The following is a 16,402-nucleotide window of genomic DNA, read 5'->3' on the forward strand; positions in this document are numbered from 1 at the left end:
CATCATAGATCTGTACCAGTGGAACATTCCAATGTTCAATAGAAGCGTACAACTTCATGTGACATCCTATTCAGACAATCACACCGAAGTTTGTTTGTCTGCAACAGTGCGGTTATTTCCGACCTAAATTCTCCACATGCCACCCCATCTACGGTTGAGTTGACGAGGAACCGTGAACATTTTCTTACCATCAAGATGATAATGCTAATTCGATTATTCACATCCCGTATTTACCAGTAATTGTTAAAACGTTTAATCTTCTATCCTCCCTTACAAACGGCATCAAAACCAAAAGTGAAATCGTTATTGATCGTGGAACAAAGTATGACAAGAAATTTTTACATTCCATTGTGGCATTCAGGTTATCACAAGAGAACAGACCTAGAGTTTCAGTTATAAAAAGCATGAAAACCACTATCTCTACATCCCAGGAAGCTGTATCATCTCTATAAGCCAATAACGGCATATTGTTCATGATACACTAGAAGCAAAACTAAGGGCAAGCATGAAATGACACTACAATTCGTTTGACTAGCTACACTGGAGTCATCATGATGTATTTGCTGAGCTCAAGAACAACACCCTAAAATTTGCTACTGAGATCTAAACTGAAAAAGTTGCCAGATTTCAAGGACCAGCAAAAAGCAGGTCAAACCAGGAAGAAGCGTAGCCTGGTCCTGAATTTGATTACATTAATTGGTCTGCATAGCTTCTGTATGATATGCTTCTAATTCTTTGTCCAGATCTTCCACGGACTTCTCTACAGCAGGGGCCCCACTTCTACCTCCGCCTCTGCCTCCGCTTCTCCCTACACCTCTGCCTGCACCTCTGCCTACACCGCGTCCCCTGAATGCGCCTCTACCTCGGAATGAACCTGGACCCCGCACGAAAGGCACACTACAGAAACACCATAACAGTTCATTTGTAAGAGGCTAACCAAGACTCTGCCAGCACGTTAAAATACCAAGCAGGACCCGCATGTTAGAAGACCTCAGCAAATCAAATACAATTCTATATGAGAAGGGTCTCTGATGAATAAGAAGAAGAAAAATTGAAGAACTGGACAATACATTGTTACTCTACAACCTGAAGCGATTCAAACGCGAGTTTGGGATTCGGGCACTTAAATAAGCTAACGATTCACAGGAAAAGGAACAAGAAATAACTGGAGTTATTTGCAGGACTGATACCTTCTAAACACAAGATCGTTACGCAAAAGAGCCTTCTATAAACCTCATTGCAAGCAAAGAAATTAGAAAACTTGAATCAGCAAGAAGAAACGAAAAGACAAGAAAAGTAAATGAGTGAAAATGAAATTACAATGGTGAAGCAACAGCGCGTCCACGACCAGCAAATACTGTTAAGCCTCCATTGAATCGCGCAGGGCGTAAATTTGTGCCAATTATCTCAATCTTCATTGGCTTTCCATCCAGCTGGACATTATTATATCTCTTCATTGCACTGAGAGCATCGGGTTTCCTTATGAATACTACCTCCGCTGTTCCCTACAATTCCGCAACAAAGGCAACAGTGAAAATTAATAAAAACATCGACCTCGTATTGTACAGCTAAGACTAAGACGTCTCAAAAGGACTCACTTAAAGAAAACTCTGATGTAAAACTCGCGCTATTTACAGAGAAGGATAAAGAAATAAATAAATAGATAAATAATATTACCTTAGAACGACCGCTTCGATCGTAGTTAATAGAGCATCTCTTCAAATCACCAACTTCCGAAAACAATTCCTGAATGGGTTGAAATGAGACATAGAGAAATCAGTAAGGATACACGTGAAAACAGCCCCCCAATTTGGACTCAAGGATCTGATTTAAAGGTACAAAATCGGATGTGAAACAAAGATTGCAACTAGGTGTAAAATGATGACAAGGATAACACACGGAGAGCCAGTACGAACCTCGTACACATTATAGCAACCAGAAATAGTCGCTCGTTCTTATTACTAGATTTCGTTGCTTAACAATCATGCGTAGTGCAACCTTACCTTAATGTCATCGTTCGAGACTCCATAATCAAGGTTGGAGATGTACAATTTGGTCCCAGTCTCAATTCCTTTACCCATTCCCCTACCACCTGCCGGTAGAAAGTTGTCCGCGTACTGGAAAGCATAATCCGGGACGCGGCGCATTAACTGTTCACAGAGAAAACAAGTGATTGGCGGTTCGCACCACCCATGTAATCTATCAGCAAAAATACCCTCTCACGCAAACGCTTTCCAGAGCCACACATCACACCCCCGCCAACATGCACACACAGAGCATAAACACGGCATATGTACTACAAACGCTGCAGAAGAGGCGAGCCACATCCTACAAATTTTAGATATGGATACCTCCTCCCAGGACAAATGCGTCAAAGTAGAGAAGCTCAATATGAACGTGTCAAAGCGCTGATTGAATGGAAATCATCAAAGTAGGCCCCCAGCATTCCAGCCGAAGATGAACTACAGGCACACCACGTCCATAGGGTCTCCAACAGAATTCCACCCTTCTTTTTGACATCCAAAACACCAAACCCTGCTCCCTTGAAACAGTAAATGTCTTCCTTATGAAAGCTTGGCCCGTTGCTCATATCAAACTCAGACGATTTTATCACTCAAGATATTGAATCCTCAGGCCTCTTTGTGCCTGATAAGTATGCTTCTTTTTTTTTCTCTCTCTCTCTCTTTCTGTTTCCTTATCCCTACTGACTCTTTCAAGGTCTGCCATTGCCACTAAGTGAATAAGTGAATAAGGGGATGCCGCTTTGCTTGCCTTTGCGCTCGCGTAAGGCGTTGGCCGGGCGACTGCCCGGCCCACTTGTCTGCGGGCTGGCCCTGAGGTTTTGCCTCCGGGGTAGCCTACGGCAGCACCGGCGGCAGCAGTAGCTCCTCCTCGCCGAGACGCAGAACCTGCGCCCCGACCACCGCCCCTCCTACCGCGGGTGGAACTCTTGTTGGTCTTAATCAGGTCATCCAACGACATGTCCAACGCGCTCGTCATGATGCCTGTAGCCGAGAAAAACCTGTACTCCTCAAGATCCCGCTCCAACAACCCGTAAAACGCCCTCCGCGCCGAAACCCTAACCTCGACCGTCGTCGTGCAGTCGCCTCGATAGTCCTAAATGCCAACACGTACCACCTCAACACCTAAAACGGTCGCGAGCGGCTCCACGTTCGTATCCAAACTCAATCACAAGAAACCTCCTCAACAAAACCAGATAACCACCAAACCAAGTATCCTTTTCATCACCAGTCGCTAGCGTCGACCTCGTCCAAAACCTCTCAAAAAAGCCTGAAAATATGCAGAAAGCTTACTCCTGAGCGAAACGAAACTTGCAGATCACGGTCGATCGGGCGAAGGTCCAGGAACAGAAATCACAAGGCAGGAACGGCACAGAGAATAATAACAGCAGAGAGATGTCCAACTCCGGAAGCGAAATGGAGCCGAAGCGTGAGGAAGGAACGTGTCGTAAGGGCAACGCAAGGGAGTGCAAAGAAGATAGACAAAGGGGCTGTGGCAGCAAGAAGGGAAGGGAAAGTAGGAAAGGAAGGGCAGCCAGCGTGCGTGGGAGACGCAGGATGAGAAGTAGGACACGAGTGAGCGAGGCCACCACGCCGACAGGCAGGGGGCAGTGCAGTAGTGCGTCCGCCAGGAGCGCAGACTCGCTTTGGCGTCGAGACAAAGTCTTCTCATCCATCCTCGCGGATGAATCTCCCCTTCCGCCGCTCCCTCCATGTTCCGTCCTTCCTTCCTTCCTTGCCCTCCACGACTTCGTCCTCCTTCCGTCGCTTCCTCGACGTTCGTCCTCCCTCGTCCACCACCTCCTGCTCACACTTCCTCGTTCAAGTCTGAAGCAAGCAGAGTGTTCGACTTCAACTGATAATAAGAATATTATCTCTAATGGTGGTTTATAGTGGTATTTATAAATTACCTGCTGCTATTTTCTGAGTATGAAATTGATGTTTATGTGTGAATGAGTTGTACTATTTTTAGGGACACACGTATAAGGACCTGTAGAATTGTGTTAAGGGTCTTGACAGTTTGTAGTGATGAGTTGCAAAGAGAGTGCGTTTTGGCATCTTTAGGTGAAAGGAGACCATCATTCATGACTTTGTTGTGTTGAAGTGGATTGTTACGGACGTCATACTAATTGTTGTTTGTTTGAAAGGCACCATTTCAGAGAATATATTGCTGCCTTAATTAAGGGAAGGAAGGTAATGTACAAAAAGAATTGCGGCAGTTTTTGCATTACTTGTAATGTGAAACAACGAACACCGTGGAAGATTTCGTGGCAACATCGAGTTTGATGTTGGTTGTTGTGTTTCCAAGCCATCATTCTAAATTCACTTGCCAAACCTTGTGTTCCGAATCCTTTTCATCCCCTCAGCGAACTTCTATCCAAAGCAGCTTCGTGTCGCTCATATGGCCTGCCATGGCCTCGAGTTTTCCGCTGTGGTCGACTGGCTTCGGCAATAGTGACGCTCTAATTCGAGGCAAAGGCCAAGACTAGTGCAAACCAAGGTCACCGTTTTGTCCAAGGGACCATCCCACCACTGAGGGCTTCTGAAAAGCGATGAACCTGAATTTCCTTACGACTCTTTCTGCATGCGCCTCAAGTCCAACTGGATAATTCACTGGGTTCATAATGCGTTGACTGACCCTCTGATTCACTGATCGGAACATCAAAATGTGTGACTTAGCAATAGAGGAGCGAAACGGCTCTTGAGCAAAACGAATGCACGCAAAGTTGAATAAATATCTGATTTCTTGGAGGGTCTGCAAAGCGCCTCCTACGGTGAGGCAGCATCCCTTTGCTTTGCGATAAGGGATACCAAACTTGCTCCCACAGCCACAGCACTCAAACATGACTTGGGGCTATTTTTGGTATTATCGCGTCCATCGATCTGCATCAAACAATACCATAACCCTCAGCGTGAAGAAGAGCTACGATTTGCCGTCACAAAAATCATTTTCAGAAATCAAGATCTATGGGTGCTGTTGGCAGTTGCTTCTCATTTTACTAGAAGTTTAAGTTTATTCTGCAAGTGCCTACATAAGATTGTGCTTGTCAACCAGCAATGTAACTTCCAAGGATTTATTGTTTGTACCTCTGATCCAACGCAATCCAAGACAAAATGCTCGTCAAACGCTACACTGGCTTTTTCCACATTCAAGCCCCTTGACTCCAGTAGTTCCATGATGTCCCGTAACAGCCCTGGTCGTTTCTCACATTCAATGTGAATTTTCAATCCTTCTTTGGTGCTCATAACCTCCACCTGATCATCGAAATGTCGCAAGATCAGACTCTAGATACATGCAAGCCACTGGTAAGCACACAGATTTACCTTAATGTCACTCATTTCATTCAGAAAGCAAACAAATGGAACAACCTGCGAGATCCTCACAGTAGGTTGCGAACAGCTCACAAAGCCAGTCTCTAATGGGGCGTTCAAGTCCACTGGCCTCTGTTCTTCCTTGTAGGACGGGCTCCACCCATCTCCAGAACAGACCCAATCGTCTTCGTAACGACTATACTTTGAATCAAGCTCTGAGTCCAGTTCCTTCACTCGTGTTTGCAACTTCTCAATATACTCGTACAATTTTGTCAGGATTGACGCAATCTCGTCCTACAAAACCAAAAATATTCTTTGGCGGTCACATATCTCAATCAGCAATCCCTGCCTATTTTATACTTCTCACCAAGGTCTATGGTAACAGGACACAAAACGCCTTCGCACAACTTCGAAGTCCAATGGCAGAAACTTACTAGGACCCAACCACCTTAACACTGCCTACTTTTTCCACTCTCGAGGGCTTAACGAAACGCACCAATTCCAATCGAAAGTACTCACAGTGCAAGAATTCAGTAAGACTTCTTGGGAGAGCCGAAAATGCTCATGAATCCTAAGCCTTAATCTTAACTCCGGCAATGCTGCACTGTCAACAAACACGCCGGAACTGCGCGATTTGGGAATCTCTAAGGTTCTGTGTACAAAACCGCACTCCTCCTCGTAGTTCTCTACATCCGTCAAGTCTGAAGAGTAGTCTAGGTCCGCGTGGTTAGAGACACCGACAGCATCGCTGCACTCCACTGGCTTGCCCATGCTCACACTCAATGCAAGTCGCACTTTGCACCAACCTTTCCACTTCAAACAACTCGACACACCGAGCGTCACCTCACACCACCAGGCACACCACCATGCAATCACCCTCAACGGCGTTCCTTGCCGCAACCGTCCAGAATTTCCTACTTACAATTTAACACTCTGGAGCGCCACAAATCAAGCCTCAACCCACGAAGATGATGAGAAACAATGCTGTCCCAATGAAGAGCGGAGGCAGACCGAGTAATGGCGACACATGCGGCCGTGAAAGTGATGGTGGTGGCTGGGCGAGCAAGTTGACAAGTTGGTCCGGGTGTCGTGCTATTACATGCATGAACCTGAGCAGGAAGGAAGGGAGCGAGAGAGCGAGCGCAATGAAGCAGGCAGTACCTTCGTGCGAGTTTTAAACCGTGAATGCCCGGTGCAATGTCGTCGCAAAATACTGGGCGAGTGCACCAAGACCACCTCCACCGTCGGCGTCGTGGTTGTGCTAATGTGTGCTCGTGTGAAGGTGCTGCTGCTGCTCCTGGTGCTTCTGCTGCGATGGCCTGCCTGCATGTTAGGAGATGCGCTCCAACCTTAGATGCTCCGCTTTCGTGATCCCCCCCCCTCCTCAGCGATGACCTTTTCCCCTCATCCTCGTTCACACCTGCCACACCCCTCGTTCACTCTTTCAAAGCCTCCAAGTGATCAACTCCCATTGATGATGAGTCTACGGAACGAAGCAACTCCAAATTTGAGATCATTCATTAAGAATAATTACAATGACTCTGTAAAATAAAGGATTTGTAAAAATTATGTAGTTTTCAAGAAATTTATTTTGTGAAATTTTGTGCTGCAATCTTCGGCGCATGGTGTTTGGTATAATATGCATGGCAAAACTTTCCTTGATGTAAAATGAAAAACCATTAGCTTCACATTGGCATATGACATGTGGTATTAAATCCTGTTACTCGCAGACTGACATACAAGAATTGAGATAAATTATAAAGTACCCACAAAGATTACAATGAAAACCGGGGGGCTGCAATCTCGGGAATATTGCGGCCCGTAAAAGAGACGCAGTGGGCACCCTAAAAGACCGGTCTCTACGACTCATCTATTCACAAACTACTGAAGGGGCTCCATCTAATGTACGTAAATTCCGCTAACAGAACTAAAGACAGATTTCTCCTTGCCAAGGAACCCTAAAAGCTGGCCTTCATTAGCTTGGGCTGAGCTGAAATGTAGATCTCCCCGTACGGTTGCGGTTGCTCAACATCCACGTAGTCCTTCGTCTTCAATACCTACCCAGTCCATATCAACAAGTGCATGAGCTCGTATCAAAACCTGGAGGGAAATCAGTCACATGCACCTGCCTCCTTGCACAACACATCCAAATCGATCCTCTAACAAAATGCATATCGCGTCCGACAACATCAGTCCACAGATTGGTTTCGAGGTTGGAAAGGTTACGCAATCACAGGATTCCTGGCGCACTCATTTCACTTAACCGTCACGGCAAAAGGTGTTCCAAAGCCTGGACACTCTAATGCACAACAATTGCGTCTCGTTTTGAAGACCTTCCGAACAACTGTGGTTACCATATACAACACCCTACAATATGCCCCTCTTCATGCAACCCTCGTACAGCCTCAGCAAAGTGCATACCAAGGTCTCGAAAAACAACCGAGCCGCTTCTTTCCTCGTCTTTCCCCGAAGTGTGTAGTCGAGCCCGATTTTAGGAGACTGCTCCTTTTCTCTAATCTCTGCACCACCGGCCAAGCCGGCGAAGACTCCTTGCAGGTATCCACCTACAGCCCTGTATAAACAACCCACCGTCTACCAATTAAAAGAACACAGACGACCAAGACAGCACTGCGTCTCAAACACCACCAATATGTGCACTACGCTCATATGTCCACACTTATTGCAACCGGATTACTACCCATCCGCCGCCTGCCTACTGAATACATGTGAACTTGCATTTTGACAACAGCAACCCATTATTATCCCGTAATGGAAAATCGCAGCAAACATGCTCCTGCGACTGTGAGGTTGTCACTCCATATGCAATCCTAAACTGGAGAAGTAAGATTTGCCAATCTGCCTTACCTCGTGCGAGCTGACCAGCCACCAAACCCTTGTAATGTTACATCTTGAACACTGTCGTCATAACTCTCAGCCTCCTCGTGCAGATCGTCGTCAACGTCTTGAAGGAACACTGCAGTTGCAAATACACGATTCTTTTCAGCAACGGCGTTGAAAACGTCACACCCAAGGAACCGTTCTCAGCACAAAGTACGCCCATCGCCATGCAACAACCAAGTAGGTTCCATCACACATCATATAAGCACAAATAACACAAACACAACAGCAGTGTTCAAAAAGAAAACAGATGAGCGCAAAAGCCGCATGCTGCACCTGTTTCTCTTGGCTCCCCGAGAAACCCAAGTTCCTGGTCAAAAGAACACAAGTTAGCATGCTCCTCACCAGACGTACGCAACTCATGCAGTTCAAAACTCCACCAAGGCTCTTCATGAAATCATCTCCAAACCAATCCTATGCTGGAAATAGCATTAAAAGCTCCCCCTCCAATCTTCCACTCACGCATACCTCTTCCTGAATCTCCTCCCCAACAACTTCTTCCTTCACTCCAACCAACGAAGATGGGCCCTCGTCAATAATTGTCCCGTCGTCCTCCAGCACGATAATAGTTCTTCCATCCACTCCTTCCACGACTACGGCCTCCCCTCCCGCAACTGCCTCTGCTACGGCCTCTGCTTCTGCAGCAACTTTGTGCAACAACTCCGATTCGATGCCAGCAGCTGCCTCTCCTACTATCTCCACGTCTTCTTCCATCGCAACCAATTCCTCTGAGGCCGCTTCCGCGAGAACTTCTTCTTTAACTTCTGCTTCCTCTTGTGCCTCCGACTCCAGCAACAGAATGGGTTCTGCTGTTGGACCCGATTCAGGCACAGGAGGTTCTGAGACTATGCCTGGCTCCGTCTCCAGCATTGGAAACTCTACGCCCTCCTCCGTGGGAACGGAACCTGTTCGATGCCAAGCAAACCTTCGTTTCAGAACCGTCCGTAAATATATTGGGGCACAAAACCAAAGCAAGACACTTCACTACCCGAGACCCTCAATATGGCAAGAGAGGGAGCACTCTAAATCCGACCAACAACTCAACCTCAGGTTCATAGTTACTGCCAACTCAGAAACATATCTCCATGCAATTCCATACCTTCCGCCAACTCAGCAGTTTCTTCTGGTCGAACTTCAGATTCCAGACGGGTATCCACCGCGGCTGTAAGATCCTCACCTGAACACAAAGAATCCAAATATCAAAACTCGGTCAAACTGAGAAATCGGCCTTCTTCCTTCACTTGCAAGCTCTGGACGAAACCTCAGGATCCCGGCACCGGAAATGCCGGCACCACCTTCCAACCCCCTCTACCTTAATATCAACACCCAGGAGGTCAACCTATCGACAGTATTGCAGAGCCAATGCGGACCCAAACATCACGTTAATCACCTCACCCCCTCAACGTATAAACCATCACCATAACAACACTCGTGAACACGCGGAGGGCGTAGGATTTACACCTGCTTCAGGTGGAAATTCAGCAACTGCATCCATGACTGGCTCCACCACAGCCAACTCCAGACCTGGCTCCTCGACCAACTCACCGGCCGGTTCAGCACCCGCTGCTCGCTCATCTTCTGGTTGCTCCCCAGCTGTACTCCTTTCGGCAGTGTCGGGCTCCTCCACTGGAGCTGCAGCGCCCGGGGTAGCGGGAACATCCTCCCGGTTTGCCTCAGGGGTGACTTCCCGTTCACGCCCAGCTGATGGCAAGTCCGCAGCACCAGTCACTAACACACGGTCATAAAGCACCCGCAACGCGTTGCTCACACCTGCACAAACCATCAGACCTCACTTCTCACTAACAGCCCAACATAAACAAGATACTCTCCATCACCCGACCGAACAGACCTCTCTCAACCACGGACTCGTCACAAAGCCGAATCCGTACAAAGCCCAGAGGCAAGGCAGCAATCGCACACAACGACCACAATTGCTGGCACTTCCCACCATGTCTCGGCCCACGCTGCAATAGTAAGACAAACGTTGATGGGTACCAGGCACGGAAGGCTCGCTAAAGATTTGTTGTCCTATTGTCTGTCTGTGCACGATCCACAGCTCACTCCGAGTGCATGGAGCTTTCTTGCGCACCCTCCGAATGTCACTTGAATTCGCCAACTGTTGCCTCATCACGCTGAACACAGTTCATCTCAACCCAAGTCAGCACATGCCTCTCCAACCAAACGCAACATTGCATGTTTCTCATAACCTCAATCATGTTCCACAAAATCCACAGCGATGGACCAATAACGCCTCCTTACTCTCCATGCAGAACCGTCGCCGCGTCAAGCACAAGCTTCCTCTTCTTGCCCACAGCCTTCGGACCTCGCCTCACCCTCCGAGCAGGAGCCTCCTCACTGGGAGTAGCCATGACTCTCAAAGATGGTGTAGCCCTGGCCCCTGTTACCAGTCAACGCTCAGAACCATGCTCATGTCATGCATTACGCAACATACAAGTATCACCACCATCTGCGGATCGCTACTCATCACGGATACTCTAATCAACATACCCTTCAGATTCATTCGCAACCATGACCCAGGGCTAACAGTATCTGCAACACCACAGGATGTAACCACCATAATCCCACTGAGCACATTCTATCACATTCTATCAGAATCTCCAGCTCCTAGCCGGGACCACCAACAACGGCAACACTGTGAAACATCTTCTTCGAATCACACGACTCAACGATAGTGCCACACACCTAACAATGTTGCCAGCACATCGTCATCGCGTGGTAGATCAAGACTGGGCCTCCTCCTCGGTGATGTCAGGCCTGGAATCGCTTCTACTGAGGCTTCTCGCAGTTCCTCTGCAATCTCAGCAACCTCCAACGGCTGCTCCATCGGTTCAACGGTGTCCCTGCATTTCCATGTACACGTTACAAAATCATGCCCAATACCCGCTTGCTGTACTGCTAGAGGCTCCTTCTTCCAACTACGGTCTACAGAAGACCATCCACCGCTGGTCTCTCCACCCATATCGTCTCTAAATACCATGCACACTGCTGAAACTGAAATAAACACCAACTTCTGGGGCTCAAGCACATCACAGTAACACTCACGAACCCTCTAAACGCCAAATCCAACAAAACCTTCCGTACCGAACACTAAACTCTGTGCGTTCCAAGACAACACTGAATGCCAGTTCCTCGTTATCACACTCGAGTTCCCAACCTACAGTCTATAGATATTTACCTCGCTGATACGTCCCTGCTCGACCTCGCCGTTTCCCTTTCGAAAGCGAACAGGTCAGTGGCCTGCTCAGTCGGCGCATCCACTGCAGACCGGAGAGTCTCCACTTCCGGCACCTCTTCCGCTTCCAATCCCAAACGAGGTGGAGAGACAACCCTGGGTAGTTCCTCTGCGGCACCTTCCAAGGCTGGAACCAACTCGTCAGGGACTTCCACGACTTCTTCCCCTGCCTCACCTTGCCCTTCCACCTCCATTGGCCGGCTCACTTCTTCCTCCATCTCCGCAGCGGATCCAACGCGAACCTCTGCTTCAACCGCCCTCGGCTCTTCCTCAAGTTCCATCTCTACGTCCACAGGACCCAGCTGCTCTGGCACTTCTGTGACAGGCGCTAGTTGTTCAAGTTCTTCAGCCTGCTCCACAGGGCGCTCCACCAGTTCTTCCTCCACTCCTACCACGGAAGGGTGAGCTGGGGTCATCGGCTGCAACTGCTCCATATCCATGGCCTCCATCTGGTCCAACCGGTCAAAGTCGATCCGATATTCCTCCACTGCTGGTGCCACTCTGGTTCCACACAACACGAACATCATGTTAAAATCACCCGTTTCTTGCATGAAAACCCCGTGCACGCTGCAGGCAATGTGTACACTGAAAGTATGCATGTCCCGTCCAAACCAAGCACGAACAATAAGCAACGACTCTGCATCATGAAAGGACGTCGTATTTACTCCTCCTCTAAACTCAATCTTGGGCTCCGCTCACGTTCTCGAGCCTCCTTCTCCCTCTCCTCCTGCACACACAACGTCCACACAGTACATCATTAAAACAACTTCAAGACGCATGCGACCCCTCGTCCATCACAAAGACCATCACAAAGATTGCTCTAAACGGCAGGCAGCTGTTGCTGTGAAACAAGCTGCGGATGTATCACGTAGCATAGCTCAATACGATATTTGACCATTCTTCAATGTGGTATGCCACTGCTCATTCACTTAGAGTATTACTTCGACTTCCCAATAGTTGCGACACATAAACCATTTACAGGTCACGCAGATTTCGATAGCCAGTTTTAAGGTCTGCAACGCACGGATGCAGGGATGTCCACAACATCCAACCCGCAATCATCCATCTCCGCCAGGATTTCCATCAGATCTTTCTCTCTCTTACACATTCTGTGCCGCTTCACACAAATATCTTCGCTTCATAAATTCGTGACAAACAGGCTCTTGAAACAGTCATGTTTCAATACTCATTTAATTTCCTTCCTTCTTTACACCAATTCTCCTCATTACCCACAGATTGCCAGGTCATAAACTTTAGCTCTTTTCGTCACGTCTAGCTACTTATGACGCATTTAGCACATACACCTTCCAACAACCAAACGCATGTTCCACAAAGTCTCCTGGCACATGTTTAATCTGGCAATTATTCTTTGCCTCCTTCTGCCGAAACTATGACATCCATCCCAAACTTGTGAGTGTAACTAACCTCTTCAAAATCCAGTCCAATGCGTGGCAAATCGGCTTGAGGAAGTCTCTCTGCGCATCACAACCAGCCAACCAGAAATCAGTCAACGCCTTATGTCGGGTGAGAATTCGGACGGACAGGGTCGTCTTCATGTCTTCCCTTTGTCGACTTCCAATCACAACGACAGGGCATAGCACTTTATGTTCAAGTTGCAAAGTGCTTGCATCTCTTGACACAATCAACGCCTAACGACTTCATCAAAACACTCAACACCACAATCCCCATCTCTCCCCTGTATATGAACAAGAACAAAGGGACAAAAAAGAATCGAAAATAACACCACAGACATTACTATGTGCAAAAGTTTCCTCTCCACATTCTGTTCGCACACCCTTCATCAATAGTTTCACTGGCCTACTGCAAATTAGATTCTCAGCAAGACCCCATCCCATACCATCAAGATCGAATTGCGATCCGAAGTAGATGTTTTCCTCCATCTGATCTTGCAGCGTGATGAGTTCACGGGTAGTGACATGTTGATCCGTAGCCCTGTTCATCCGACACCACCCATACAAATCCCTCTCAGACCAAACTTCTTGGATGCTCTCAGAGTCAACAAGTCACTTCAATTCCAATACTCACATGGACCGCATTCTGTTTGCAAAACCTCCACATAATCCCAAACACCAGATAGGCACTCAATCACAAGTTTCACCAGGCAACACTTGAATCCCTCTCCCACGCCAACCACCAACAACCAAGTCACCCGTACCCGCTGGCAAGAAGCACACTTTCCCTTTCCGCAAGAGGCTCGAACTCGTCAAGATCAAAATTTTCTGGCAGAGTGATCGCATGAAATGGAGCTGTCGACGACTCCGGCGGAAGGTCCACGGCCCCCGCATGAAACGCCTGCTTGATCTTCGTTAGCGCTTCGCTGCAGTCATGGAACAGGTAGTTCACCTTTCGGGAGTAAATCCGAACTACACCCAGCAGCAGGTGCCCAGACAACCTCAGAGCAATAGGAGCTTCCGGGAACAAAATGGAGTCTGCCAAACCACCAAACCCACATTGCGACGTATCAGACCACCTACGACAAATGCATGCCTTCTCTCACGTTCTCCTCCAAGACAAGACCAGATCACACAAAACCCATGCATATCACCTTGCAGTTGGATATCGCGTGCTAGTGTTCAAGTCACCAACCAAATAATGCCCATCCGGCTTACCACACATCACATCTCTCAGCAGTTCAAGGGTTTCACCCCTCAACTCATCCACTACATCATACAGCACATTCCGCACAGATCTTCAAATTAACCCAATCGACATACTCCGTACCCCGCCACAAAATCTGGAGCATCATTGAACCACGCAAGAGTCCTCAAACGTGCTCAAATTGGCCCAAGGGGTACCAAGAGCATACTGACACAAAAACATCTACACCCAGATTGAAAGACGTCTCGAAAAGAGGAATCAGCGTCAAGGTCCCTTGGCATGAAACGTGCAGCACGGCATACCCGCATTAATCAGCTACATCTATTGTACAGCCTTCTCCATTTCCTGAGCGTAAGTACGTGGCTACACGCCCGTTCTTAACAAACCCTCACACCACTTCCTTGACATTTTTTCTCGCACCGGCAGGACATGAGGAATCGAAATCGTCATTCCATCCACTAACCCACCCTACGTTTCCCGTTCATTCATTAAGATACCTCACTCAAACCCAACTCTACTCAGTCTGTCTGACTATTGCCTGCTACTTGTTCATACATTTTTTTGGTTACACGACTGCAAACTGACTTCCAGATGTGTCACCAGGAGTAACTTACAAAGACTGCTCTCTCCAACGTTCGGTTTCCATGCCTTAAACGAGTTAGGAGCACACTTACCGACGGATACGCTAATATTTGTTTCCGTGACCTGATTCTTCCGCAACTTGCGCTCCAAATGAGCAGCTATCCATATGGTCCCCAGCGGACCCTTTTTCGCCAATATCAACTGCGAGTAAAACATCTTGAACCTCGCTTACTCGCCCTTGCCGCTCCAAAGCTTCACGGCCAAGCTCCAACGCTACTTTCTAAATATGCCCTAAAGGCGAAGGTAGGAAAACAACTTCTCGCGATTCGCCAAATGCTATATCCCAACCGGACAGCCTCGCTCTACTATTGCGAGGGTTTCATCCGAAGGTAAATCCAGATAAGGCCTGCGCACGAACCACTGCTCTTTTGCAACCAAAGCAGTGAGCCTCCATCGTCGACTTCAGGGCCAGATATTTTTTATTCTCCTGCTATCTCAGGCCACAGATTTTCACGAAACAGCTAGTTCTTCGAACTTTGATGCACCCCGAAATCGAATATTGAACATACTTAAAAGAATTCTGAGTCGGCTGTGCAGATGGTCTTCGGAAAGGGCAAACTTTAGTCGAGATGCCGCGAGTCAAACACAAGAAAAGATCTCTTTGAATAATGAGCAGCGTCTCAAAACTTGCTCTGTGCCGCGCAGTCAGGGCCCGAAATAGATATGCTTCACGCGTGCAAGACTATGCTTCACGCGTGCAAGACTACGCACTCAATGCAGAAGCCACTTCGTAGAGCTTCAGAAAGCGCTAAACAATCTTGCAGCTTTACCGCAACTCTAAGTCTTTTTTCTGAGACTGGTTGGTGGCAGAGTCCAAAAAACCAGGTAATAAATTTCAAGAAGAGTCACTGTTACATCAACTTCTCGAGCCCGCTGGCGCTCTTCAATGCCCTCGCCGAAGCCCACGAATTACAACAATGCTTAGACAAGACCCACTGTTTAAACTCCTCCCCACGCCAAACTAGCGATGCCCCGTTCCTGAACTTGTTTCCAACTACTCTTCACCTCTATTCAATACCGCTTCGAATGATCCCAATCTCCCATTGAACTGCTGCCGCGCTACACTCTGACCTCCGAAACGCCCAACACGAAAATATCCAAAAAAACAATAGAACAAAAAACACCTGCACGCCGGACGGGGCCTAAACAAGCACCACCGGCGCAACAGGCCAGGCCTCGACCACGATAGTTCCACCTCAAACCCTCATGGAGAACCCGAACAAATCATGGCAATGCACACTGATCCACGACAATCCAGTTCCGCACATTCCAGTACCTTCAAACCATAACACTCCAGCTCTAGGGTAATATCCTCGTTTTAGGGCCGTTTCTGCAGCTGAGAAGCTCAAATAAACGCAACTAAAACACGGAATGAAAGCGGGGATCCGTGGAAAGGAAAGAAAGGGGGTGGGGGGGAAAACGTCGGCGCGGGCCACGGTGGAGCAGCGAACAAATCACGTCGAAATGGTTGGCATCCAAGAGGCGGGGAGGCGTTTGGCGTGAAGGGAGTGAGTGAGAGTGCATTTTCTGTGACCCTCGCAAACTCTCACTCCCTCTGTCTCTCGCAAGGCGTCGCAGCTCTGGAGCGGGCCGGGCCGGGCTGGGCAGGAAAATACGCCAACCCATCCCTCGCCCTGGGGAGCCCGGCCAGCGGACC

The 16,402-nt window shown here is 48.1% G+C and overlaps 3 protein-coding genes across 4 annotated transcripts; all 3 read right to left on the reverse strand.

Moving 5' to 3' along the window:
- Nucleotides 1-325: 325 nt before the first annotated feature.
- Nucleotides 326-3,497, reverse strand: LOC112283231 (THO complex subunit 4A). Of its 2 annotated transcripts, XM_024521696.3 has the most exons (6): nt 3,315-3,497; nt 2,773-3,117; nt 2,004-2,150; nt 1,678-1,746; nt 1,321-1,505; nt 326-897 (listed from the first exon to the last, which is right to left on the reverse strand). In XM_024521696.3, the coding sequence occupies exons 2-6, from the start codon at nt 2,998-3,000 to the stop codon at nt 693-695; spliced, it is 834 nt and encodes a 277-aa protein (XP_024377464.1). In that variant the 5' UTR covers nt 3,001-3,117; nt 3,315-3,497; the 3' UTR covers nt 326-692. The 2 variants fall into 2 exon arrangements, with proteins under 2 accessions (XP_024377464.1, XP_090107044.1); XM_090250918.1 differs by having other exon boundaries at nt 2,773-3,497.
- A 677-nt stretch (nt 3,498-4,174) lies between these two features.
- On the reverse strand, nt 4,175-6,244 carry LOC112283233 (transcription factor ICE1-like). The gene is made up of 4 exons (XM_073534870.2): nt 5,853-6,244; nt 5,391-5,627; nt 5,109-5,276; nt 4,175-4,904 (listed from the first exon to the last, which is right to left on the reverse strand). Exons 1-4 carry the CDS (start codon nt 6,102-6,104, stop codon nt 4,791-4,793), a joined length of 771 nt encoding a protein of 256 aa, XP_073390971.1. The 5' UTR covers nt 6,105-6,244; the 3' UTR covers nt 4,175-4,790.
- An 821-nt stretch (nt 6,245-7,065) lies between these two features.
- Nucleotides 7,066-16,257, reverse strand: LOC112283552 (sister chromatid cohesion 1 protein 4). The gene is made up of 16 exons (XM_024522377.3): nt 14,778-16,257; nt 13,661-13,934; nt 13,343-13,437; nt 12,910-12,959; nt 12,150-12,211; nt 11,428-11,985; nt 10,935-11,092; nt 10,491-10,629; nt 10,227-10,363; nt 9,693-10,001; nt 9,331-9,408; nt 8,700-9,136; nt 8,508-8,541; nt 8,199-8,307; nt 7,755-7,905; nt 7,066-7,390 (listed from the first exon to the last, which is right to left on the reverse strand). Exons 1-16 carry the CDS (start codon nt 14,899-14,901, stop codon nt 7,292-7,294), a joined length of 2,814 nt encoding a protein of 937 aa, XP_024378145.2. The 5' UTR covers nt 14,902-16,257; the 3' UTR covers nt 7,066-7,291.
- Between the last annotated feature and the right edge of the window lie 145 nt (nt 16,258-16,402).

This window comes from Physcomitrium patens, chromosome 6 (genome assembly GCF_059467195.1).
Source record: "Physcomitrium patens ecotype Gransden chromosome 6, ASM5946719v1, whole genome shotgun sequence".
Lineage (NCBI taxonomy): Eukaryota > Viridiplantae > Streptophyta > Bryopsida > Funariales > Funariaceae > Physcomitrium > Physcomitrium patens.

What these genes read in the sequence shown, in the direction of transcription:
- LOC112283231 (XM_024521696.3), bottom strand. Translation starts at nt 3,000, where the DNA reads ATGACGAGCGCGTTGGACATGTCGTTGGATGACCTGATTAAGACCAAC. An exon ending in CGCCTTACGCGAGCGCAAAG is followed by an intron (nt 2,151 to 2,772) that starts GCAAGCAAAGCG and finishes CTCTGTGAACAG; the next exon opens with TTAATGCGCCGCGTCCCGGA. An exon ending in TCTCGAACGATGACATTAAG is followed by an intron (nt 1,747 to 2,003) that starts GTAAGGTTGCAC and finishes CAACCCATTCAG; the next exon opens with GAATTGTTTTCGGAAGTTGG.
- LOC112283233 (XM_073534870.2), bottom strand. Translation starts at nt 6,104, where the DNA reads ATGGGCAAGCCAGTGGAGTGCAGCGATGCTGTCGGTGTCTCTAACCAC. An exon ending in CTACTGTGAGGATCTCGCAG is followed by an intron (nt 5,277 to 5,390) that starts GTTGTTCCATTT and finishes TTCGATGATCAG; the next exon opens with GTGGAGGTTATGAGCACCAA. An exon ending in TGGATTGCGTTGGATCAGAG is followed by an intron (nt 4,905 to 5,108) that starts GTACAAACAATA and finishes TGTTTGATGCAG; the next exon opens with ATCGATGGACGCGATAATAC.
- LOC112283552 (XM_024522377.3), bottom strand. Translation starts at nt 14,901, where the DNA reads ATGTTTTACTCGCAGTTGATATTGGCGAAAAAGGGTCCGCTGGGGACC. An exon ending in TGTGCTGGCAACATTGTTAG is followed by an intron (nt 10,630 to 10,934) that starts GTGTGTGGCACT and finishes GACTGGTAACAG; the next exon opens with GGGCCAGGGCTACACCATCT. An exon ending in GGTTGTTTTTCGAGACCTTG is followed by an intron (nt 7,391 to 7,754) that starts GTATGCACTTTG and finishes TGGACTGGGTAG; the next exon opens with GTATTGAAGACGAAGGACTA.